Source organism: Chaetura pelagica, unplaced genomic scaffold (genome assembly GCF_000747805.2).
Source record: "Chaetura pelagica isolate M959 unplaced genomic scaffold, ChaPel_1.0 scaffold17, whole genome shotgun sequence".
In the NCBI taxonomy this organism is placed as follows: Eukaryota; Metazoa; Chordata; class Aves; order Apodiformes; family Apodidae; genus Chaetura; species Chaetura pelagica.
Window position 1 is genome coordinate 2,165,860 of NW_009970726.1, and position 10,333 is coordinate 2,176,192.

General features: G+C 42.4%; 1 protein-coding gene across 1 annotated transcript; it reads left to right on the plus strand.

The window, feature by feature from the left end:
• Positions 1-215: 215 nt before the first annotated feature.
• Positions 216-7,804, plus strand: MSRB2 (methionine sulfoxide reductase B2). The gene is made up of 5 exons (XM_010007019.1): positions 216-294; positions 1,407-1,513; positions 2,488-2,564; positions 6,385-6,532; positions 7,697-7,804. Exons 1-5 carry the CDS (start codon positions 216-218, stop codon positions 7,802-7,804), a joined length of 519 nt encoding a protein of 172 aa, XP_010005321.1.
• Positions 7,805-10,333: the final 2,529 nt, after the last annotated feature.

Below are 10,333 nucleotides of genomic sequence, written 5' to 3' on the forward strand. Positions count from 1 at the left end.
AAACCACCTCGAGCGGCCGCATCAGCTGCCCGGGCGGGTCCCTGCGGTTTCCATGGCTGCACCAGGCGTCCTGTTTGTGAGCCGCTCTCTTCGCCTCTCGCCAAGGGACTGAAACCTTGACCTGCAGAGGCAGCACCGGGATTTTAGCGGGTGCTTCGCTCCTGTAAGGTGCAGCTCTTTAGGCTGAACGTCCGGATCGGTCCCGCCCCGCAGGAATGGCGGCTCTTCTGCTCCGAAGGGTGCTCGGGACCCGCCTTCTCCTCCTCCGCTCCCGCACCGGCCCCGGGGGCACAGGTACCTCCCCCGGGAGGGCACAGGTACCTCCCCCGGGAGGATGGGGGGGGAAGGGCATCCCCGGCCCCGCCGTCCTCTGGCGGTGGGGACGATGTGAGGCTGCTGCGGTTGTTGCTCCGGAGCTGGCAGGCAGAGCTATAGTGTTTATAGCTAAAGGGAGACTTTCCAGTTCCACGTTTACCCCCCGTATCAGCTCCGTGCTGCGCGAGACGAGCCCAGGTTCCTCGCTCGGGAGCTGGTTTTATTCACGTATACTCTGCTGATTGGAGATAAGCAGGGATGTGGCTTCCCACCTCAGACTGTTTGATGAGGAAGAAATGAAGCTATTTTACTCCTCGTTTTCCAGCCAATCTATTAATATCTTGGTCAGTCTCACGCCACCGTGAGCACACAGACAGTGTGTGCAGAATCAGAGCAGGCACTGCTGGAGGTTGGCACTGGAATGAGTGGCTGCTGCTCTCTTAGGCCCTGTTTCTCTTGGGCTGTAGGTGTTGGTTTATTCCTGTGCTCTTTCTTAGCACCACTTTCCACTGATGCCCGTGGAAGTGTCTAGTCTTTGACAGCCTGGAAATGAGCACTAGTTCTGGTTTCTGAGGGTTTCCAAGTGGCAAACTACCAAACCTTTCAGCAGTACCCTGGGATGAGGAAGGAGCACCAGGAGGCCAGCAGTTACCTCAAGCTATAACAGAATCAAAGAATGGTTTGGGTTTGAAGGGACCTAGAAGATCATCAAGTTGCAACCCCCCTGCCATGTGCTGAGATGCTTTCCACTAGACCAGGTTGCTCAAAGCCTCATCCAACCTGTCCTTGAACACTCCCAGGGAGAGGGCATCCAGAACAAAAGGCTGAGCTGAGTGAGTGGGTGGTGTCTTGGTTCATAGGTGATCATTTCTGTTCAGAGTCTTCCCAGGTGATGTGCTGGAGCTGCTCTCCATATGTAGTCCACAGAATGGAAAGCAGATGCAAAGTCCTGCACTCACCCCTGCTCTTATGTCCCTGAATTGCCCTCCTGTGCTCTGTACCCACAGAAACTTTGGGAGAATTGAGATGATAAAGGAGTGATTAGAACAGTGGTAAAATAATACAAATTATCTTTCTATTTCTAATTGAAGACAAAGGTTCTCTGACTAAACAAGCTGAAGCAACTGTTGCTACAGACTGGAAAAAAAAATTGACTCCAGAGCAATTCTATGTTACAAGACAAAAAGGAACTGAACCAGTAAGTAAAAGCACTAATGCTGTTCAAGGTTAAGCTAATACCTCTGCCTGCTGGGCAGAGAAAAACCTGCTTTGGGGAGCTCTCATCACTCAGTTGCTTCACAGGTTTTCTCCTGCCTTTCTGTGGATGAAAATTAGATTAATACTGAACCAGGTGGATTTTGTTCTGACCCAGGCTGGTTTGCAGATGAAAAAACATTCAATTTTCTTTTCATATTTTATTTTTCTCTGGGATGCTTTACTGCCAGCTTACCTGTCTGTGTGGCAATAGTGGAGGTCTCTCCAGAGGGGAGGAAGAAGATAATATTTTTGTCCTGCAGTCTCATTTTTTTAGTCACATATAGATTCACCCTGGAAATTTTACATATAGCACTCTATTGAGGAGCCAGATTATTCCTCGTGTGTCATATCACCCACAGACCTTGTCCCCATGCTCTTCTTCCTTCTCTGATGGAAGCCATATAGTGTTGTGTGTGGAGCACCAGCAGCCCGAGCCCAGAGCCAGGGCTTCTGCCTGCAGAGCATCTATTGTGGGATTAAATCGTGTGAACTGTGCCCAAATTCTTATCTGTAAAATGAGGATCCCAATTCCAGACTAAGCAAAGAGGAGGAGAGTCCCTTTGTAGAGCAACTTTGAAGTTGTGGCACTCTGTAGCAGAGCCCTGGTCTTTGAGATCCTGCATTTCTTACAAGTTCCTCAGAGGTCACGACTCCAGCCTTGGTACCTGGATGATTTATGCATCTGACTGTCTCAAAGTTTCTGGGGGCAAGGGGTAGTCTTCACTATTAATCTAAAGGCACCCTCCCCTTAATTTCTTTAGGCTGCTAATGTTTATTCTTCAAAGCCCCCCTGTGAAGCCTTCTTTTTATGGTGTTTCTCCTGTTTTGAATCTGATTCCTACATGGTTGTTCCAGATGGTGAGCTTTTAAAGACCTGCATTATTAACTTCTCTTTTTTTCTTCCTTTTTTAAAAGCCATTCAGTGGAATCTATCTGCATAACACAGAATCGGGAATATACTGCTGCGTGTGCTGCAATGCCCCACTGTTCAGGTAACACCCTTCAGGCTTCACAGCATCTGTAAAATGCTGCAACTGTGGCAGGAGGGGTGGTGTCTTTTCATGAGAGGAATGGAAAGCATAGGTCAGGAGAGCAATCCTGTGTTGCCTGAGTGCTAAGTATAAGATTGCCAAGATACCTGTGGTGATACAGGTACATGGTGTGTGCCCTTTTCTTGAGCATCTGAGGGTCTCCACTGGCCAGCAGACAGTAGTTGCTACCTTAGGGTCTGCCTTTCCTTCCTGCTACACACACTGTCCTTTTTGGTTGATAATAATTCTCTTCTGAAGAGGTTCCCTAAACCAGAACTTGCCACAAAATATACGTGTTTATTCCCTCTTCTTGTGCTTTTCCATAGTCATCTCCTGTCTCTCATGCCACTGAGCTTAGAGAGACCTTTGGGCTGCCTTAGTCTGGCTGCTGTGTTCTTACTGCTAGGTCCCCCATACTGTAGCTGACACCTCCTCTTCAACCCCTTGTTCCCTAAATTAAATTTGGCTATTTTTGCGGTTTTGTTACATCTACTTAAAAAACCTGACTGCAAACGACTGCACTATTAACCTCAGTGCTCTTTACAATACTACATATTTTGCAACTTCATTAAAATCTAAGTAAAAAGAAACAGAGTGCCTCAGAGTGGGATGCACAGAGAGTGTTCTGGTCTCTGTAACTGAAACAGAAAAGACAGTTCCTCATATTTTTTATCTAGAAAATAGCCTTTTTATATTTCCAACTGTGAGTTCAATGGAATTCAGCTGATATGCCCATTTTTATGAATACTTTAAAGGACGCTTCAAATTAGAACTTCAGATGGGAAGCTGAAGAACAATAGGTCTTGATAGAGGAGGAAAAAAATGTACTGACTATGTTAAAAATAAACCAAAACTAAGAAATTAAATGTTAACATTGGAGGCTGAATATTGTGAATAGTTTGTTTTCCTTTGGCCAAGAAAACTATTGTAATGCAATTAAATATTTTATTAAATGCATATTCTTCTGTAAAGGTTTGCTACTAAATGCTTTTGAATAAAATTATTTCAGAAGCTGGTGCAGCATTGCAGAATATCCTGAACACAAATAAAAATACCTCTGGAAAATTCAGATAAATTAGAGAAATTTTAAATTGCTAAGCTGTGGAAGAGTTCCTTCAATTCCTTCAAATGTTCCCTCAATCTAGACATCCTTCATATTAGACAATAGATATTGACAGGCCAACATGAAGGGAGATGAGCACTGGAGGGAATTGCTTCTGCTGCTTAACTGTTAACTAAACTACAATACAACCAAATAGTCATCCTAATTTTTGCAGTATCCAGTTCTCAGAGAATATAGGTACTTTTGTTTAAAGCATAAACTAATGCTGAGCCTTACAGGCTGACACAGGGAAATAAAAATCCCCCAAACTTACAGAAAAAAAAATATCCACAAACAAAATAACAAAAAACCTTTTAAGAAAATTGAAAATTATCAAATGTGCAAAATTATTTGAAAATCCTTTCTGCATGAATGCTTTATGCTTTGGAGGGCACTTACCATGAGGGGCAAAAATGGTATTTGATAAAGAGATTAATTCATCATGTTGCATGCATTTGAAACATCCTTTCTTTTTCAAATGTATTAGATCATTAGCTACAGGTAAACATGAAGCATTTCCTCCTTTCTTTCAAAGTACATGTGTATATATACATTTATACCAAAATTTATTACTTTCTGCTACCAAATATTCATTTGAAAGAGCTTGAAATACATGGAACAAACCCCTAACCTTTATAGATGGCAAATTGTGGTGGCTATAATGAAATCTCAAACCTTTAGCCAACCATAAGCCTACAGCTGAGATTCATACAGCAAAAAGCACTTTTTAGAATTATCTGGCTTCCATCCAGGACAACTGAAATAGGGATCAAAGTAAATGACATGTGCTGGAGGAATGGTGCGTCGAAGGCTAATCTAATGCATATGTTTAGGGAAAGTCCATTTATCCATAAATTAAGTGGTGAAATACTTCAAAGGATGAATATGGTCTTGAGTAGCAATATTTTTGGGTACTAAAATGTTTCTATTAGGGAATCTAAGTGATATTACTGTTAATAAAACCACATAGAGACCGTTTCTGTGGAGAGCTAGTTTAACAGCTCGAAAGATTGATTCTTTAGCAGTGGAAAACATCTACAATAAACTTAAGTATTGGGAACGGCATGTAAGGAATGGAGTCAGTCAGGGTCAGATGCAAAACCCTCACAGTATTCAAGACATTCCCTGACTCTACAGGGTTTCAGAGAGGATACTCATATCTGTTTATGAATAAGGAGCAAGACCCCTGTGTCCAAAAAATTGAAGTATTTTGAAAATATAAAAAGAAACAGCACAGCTATATGTCAGGGAAACTCAGAGGTCATGTACAGACGTCTGTGTTCCCCCAGGTTATTCTTTGGGACTCTGGCTGGTAAGCACAGTGTTAGTGTGGTTTTTGTAAAAAGAAGCAGGGAAGGCAGGGTGCCCTCTTTGGCCAGAAGGAAGTAGGTCTGGAGCCTTGAATACCTTCTTGTATAAACGTAGAGACTTCAAACTGCATTTGCTTTGGTGCAGCCTGCTTCTGTGCTGTGCCAAATTTCTCCCTGGTTTTACGGAGGTGGTAGGAGAGCATTTTCTCATGGGTCTTTGTGGCTTGATGCAATGGACTGAGCAACAGCCACACACTAACGAGCTTTTGGTCATTCTGTATTTGAAAATCCTCTTTTATTTCCACTGTTGCATTGCTGAAAGACAGCCCTGTACATACAATGTACATACAATGCTGCAGCATGCACTGTTCTTTGGGTTGAATTTTTTAAGCTTTTTGCCCTGCTTGTTTATCTTGTCTTTCTAAAAGGTATTGCATGTCAGATTTCCAGATTTTTCTTGACTGTATTAATATCCCACCAAAATACACATGATATATATTAGAGGTTTTGCTTTCAATTCTATTTTGACTAATGGACTAATCCCCTTGATCCCAGAAAAGCTGCTGCTGGTGTTGCTGCCCTATCCACCACTAGGTGCCAGTAAGAGCATTGGGTTCGGGAAACGGGGAGGAAACGGTTGTGGTTGGTCTCCAGACGACTGACTTATCCCAGTTGTATGTGATTCTGCCTTCATTTCTTGCTCTAACACACTAGGTTACCCTTCGCTGGAGAAGAGTGTTCATTGCCAACACAACTTTAAGTAGGAGGCATGACCTCATACCTGCATGCTAAGTGCCCCAAGTATTTTCTGATCATATTCCTCAATACACTCTAGGTTTTAATTTGCAACTAAATAGGGTTGATAATCCTGTCTGTCAACAGGAATACTAAGCTGTTTTGATGGGTCATTGCAAGCCAAAGCCATCAGCAGATGTGAGCCTGGTCTGGTGGACCAACCCAGCCATTTTCTATGCTAATTTTCCATACTTTTGTTTCTTCTTGTAAACTCCTTTCTCGAAGGTTGTGCTGTATTGAACCAGGCTGCAAACTACAAGTTTGCAGGTGTAATTCAGCTAAATCATGTGCTCGGTTATTGGAATAAACCTTCTTTCAAGCTGTAGAAAATACCAAACTGTCAGCGCACTGGACATGGTGAGGCAATAGCTCCCGTTGTGGTCTAGTCACGAATTTCCTTTGCAGAAGAGATTCCAGCACAGTTTGATGCCAGTGAGAAAACTTTTACTGTGCCAAATGTCACTAATAGTACAAGACAAGGGTGAGGAAAAACGCCAATGATCTTACTAAAACCAGACTTTTTTTTGTAACATCTCTGTTATTCATTAACAAGAAGATCTGATTTCCACTACAGCTCAGAAAAGAAATACAATTCTGGGACTGGATGGCCATCATTTTCTGAAGCTTATGGTACTTGTGGCAGAGATGAAAGTAACACCAATATCATGAGACAACCAGATAACTCATTGGGATCAACTAGAACTGAAGTCGTCTGCAAACAGGTATGTTTATTTTGGAGGTGAGAGCCAAAAGACCTAGATCTTAACAAATAAGGGGGTTTTGTGCCCATCAATTAATCTAACTGCAGCAGTGAGAATTATGGTATCACTGGAACCATTCTGTCTCACTTCTTGGTATGAAACACATGAGTAAAGTATCAAATATAGGCAGTCAGGATGGGGTGCAACAAATGATGTGACTGAGGAGAGTAGTTGTGTATGTATACTCAAGGGCTGGAGTTTAGGCAGAAAATTAATTCGGAAGACCCCAGGTGAACAGCAGTACGTGACAACAGACAGTAGAAGGGACTCAGATTTAGCCATTTGCCCCATCACAGGGTTGGTTCTTCCTAATTCAGTTCTGTTAGGTGTTTGCTGAAGATGGTCTTGAAATGTGCAGTGATGACAACTCCATGGCCTTACTAGATAATGAGCTGTAACATTTATCTCTTCCTACTATTGGTTAGACACTGGGGAAAGCACTAAGTTTGCTTTTCAGCAGTTGAAGCTTATTGCTATTTGCCCTGCATGGCGATGGTGGTGGCCTGCAACTTCACAGCTGTCTTCTACAAGTTCTCTTGTTTCACAGAAGCCACCCTTCTCTTTTTGGGAAGTTATTTTGACTCCCTTATCTCTGTTCTAGACTAGAAAGGCTCCATTCCTTCAATTGTTCCTTTCTATGCAGTGTTTTTTAAAGTGCTGGTCCTCTCGTTGCTGTATTTTGCACTCCTTCTGATCGATCCTTTTGCTTCTCAAAGTACAGTGCAAACCTGGACCCGTTGCTGCAGCTGGGCATGGCCTGTCCCGGAGAGTAGAGGCTCTTTAGGTGCATTATAGATGGTGTTCCTGTCCTTGCACCTTTACCTTTCCCAAACCCATGACCCCTGCTTTTATCAGGACCTGCTGTGACACCCAGGCCTTTTTCTAAAGAGCTGCCTCCCCTAACCATTTCTTCCCAACCCTAAATCTGTGTTATTACTGCTGTCAAGGTATAAAAATAAGCAATTTATTTTAACACACTGCATCTTGGGATTCACCCACTGGCCAGAGATCTCTCCCCAAGAGAGACATCAGAGAAGTTTATTCATTCAAGATAGCACAGTAGATAGCAGCACAATGTTGGGCCATATTTTTAATGGTAATAATGGTACGTAATTTCTGTTGCAGTGTGACGCTCATCTAGGCCATGTGTTTGATGATGGTCCCACACCTTCTGGGCAGAGGTTCTGTATCAACAGTGTGTCATTAAACTTCAAACCAGGCTCTGGACAGTGAGACATGAATCTTTGTGGCTTACAGAACATCCTTTCACTGCTTGTACAACAGGCTTGTGAAAAACTGCCATGCTTTTAACACAGAACTCAAATTTTAGTACTTATGCTATTGCAGCTTTGCTTTCCAGCTACTAGCAGTGTTGATAAAATACATATTCTTGTGTTAAGTCTTTGGCAGTTTGTGTTGTCATGGATAGTGTGATATGTTGACATGTTTTTTCCATTTTTAAATATTATTTTTTTTTAAATCTATGCAATAGTTTACATTCATAACTATCATCATTATCTGTAATGAGGCTGCTGAAAGGAAGTGCTTTCCTGTACCTGACTCTTGCCTATGCTGAACAATAGTTGTGGCAGCAATGAACACAGATGTACTTGCCTGATCACCCCAGAGCTTTTACTTCCATAGGAAACATCATATCTTTCTAAAGGGAAACAAAAACAACGTGAATCTCCAAATAAGGTTTATGGGGGTTTTTTTCCCCTGATACGAGATATCTTTGGCCAAGCCAAGTGACATCTCTGTGAACCCATAAAAGCAAAGACCTGAAGAAGGGCCTAATTAGAATTATTCCAGGCAACAGAACAAGTGGAGGAACCAATTTTTTCTTCTTTTCCATCTGTGTCCAACAACAGAGCTGAGGTAGGGTTTGCTCCAGGAACCTAATCTTACAGAAATAATGTTATAATAATAGGATGATCTGTGTAGTACCTCCAGACTCCTGTTATCACTTGTGTATTTCACAATTTGAAAATAAAAAATAATGTGAAGTTTACTGTATTTGGGGTGAAAAATCAGCAAGAAAAAACATGTTCAGTAAAGTGATGCTTTTGCTGAAAACATGCCTTGTCTGTTCCTCCTTGTACAAGTTTATAAATACATCTGTATTTTCCCAAGCATTATCACCATGCTTTGCTGTAACAGGGAAATTAATTGTATGTTTATTAAATTGAGTTTTCCTGGTTTCAGATTTTTTTCCAGAGAAAATAATCCTTGAGTCAGAACATCAGGTTCCCTAAAATGGCTGGGCTGAAATGCTTCCCTGCTGAGAGTTACTAAGCAACATCTCATTTGGCTTTACCTATAACAGCCTGTTTCCATTCTTCCCACTTTGGTTGCCTCTGTAATAACAAGGGTGTGTTCATTTACTTAGACTAGCATGTAGTCTTAAAACTGTTTAATGTCTTTAGAAAGCGACCCTTTGTTGCACTGAATTTACTTTTGCTCTTTCTGTTTTGGAGCTCTGCAGTTTTTAATTCTCCTTTACTTTCTACAAGAGACCTTTACCATTTCATAAAACTTTAAAAAACTTCTTACGAAGACAGTGATCACTGCAACCAACCTAAACCTGAGTGGCACCAGGGCAACTGGAGGTGTGAAGCAGTGTCACTGGAACAGACACTTGCTGCTACTGGTTTTGTGTAGCCTCATGGATAGTGACAGTCATGTTGTCATCAGAGGTGTCTGTTGCAGGCAGTAGAGTGTATCTTGCTGTGTCTGTGCTCTCCCATGCTCTGCCGTGCAGAGACACCCTCGTGTTGTGCTGAGCAGCCTCCTCATCGGTACAGCAGGATGACCTGAGAAAAATGTCCTGTAAGGCTCCATTTTAGCTTATGCAGTGTTAATTGCAGATATGTAAATACACAAACAGACCCATATCTTCAAGGACAGCATCTGACCTGCACTGATATGTCACCAAAAAATCAACATAAAACCTAGCTGTGCTGCCCCAGAGAAAACAGACAGTGAACTGAGCAACCTTGTTCTGCTCTTTCATTTGAAAATGAGGAAAAGAGGAAGGTTTGGCTTTCACTGCATGTGTAAAATCAGAGTAATGGCCCTTGTGCCACCAATACACAGTGTGGCTGTGTAACCTGCAATTTGGAGTAGCATCCTGCCCCTTTGCTTCACTGTAAATCTTAAAGTGCTTGGATATCTGTATGTACCCCTGTGTGTGTATCAGTAGGGGAAGAGGGGAAATAATTTTGCTTTGCAAGCATGGCCAGTAATAAATTTGGAATAAACCCCAAATTAACAGAAGCTCTTTTTTCACCCCCAGCCCTCCCCACTGCAGGCAGTTTGCCCCTCTTCTGTTAAAGCACAGCTGTACAAATGGATGATGCAGGCTGAGCAGAGGAAAAGGGAAGGGGTAGGTAAAGGAGGAGTGACTGAAGGAAATGGGTATGAACTGCTTGAATTAGCTCTTCTGAGGCTTCTGTTTTGGCAATGTCTGACTCTTCCTCTTACATTATTTGCTGTATCAGATAGTGGTAGGAACTGGATGCACAGCAATCTCGAGTAGTATGGTGGGGATAAGGCAGCAGTTCTCACCTGATCCATCTTTTTATTACATTATCACTTGTGAAGAAATTGTATGGGTCAAATGGTTTACTGCTCAGTGGTGTGTCACTGTTTGTCTCAGAATCAACAAAACTCTTGATCCCCTTCCCCCCCACACCCAGGTAGGGAAGGAGAGAGAGAAAAAGAGAGAGACTTTGCTGGATTGAAAACTAAACTACACAGCTT

What these genes read in the sequence shown, in the direction of transcription:
- MSRB2 (XM_010007019.1), top strand. Translation starts at nt 216, where the DNA reads ATGGCGGCTCTTCTGCTCCGAAGGGTGCTCGGGACCCGCCTTCTCCTC. An exon ending in CACCGGCCCCGGGGGCACAG is followed by an intron (nt 295 to 1,406) that starts GTACCTCCCCCG and finishes TTCTAATTGAAG; the next exon opens with ACAAAGGTTCTCTGACTAAA. An exon ending in CTGAAGTCGTCTGCAAACAG is followed by an intron (nt 6,533 to 7,696) that starts GTATGTTTATTT and finishes TTTCTGTTGCAG; the next exon opens with TGTGACGCTCATCTAGGCCA.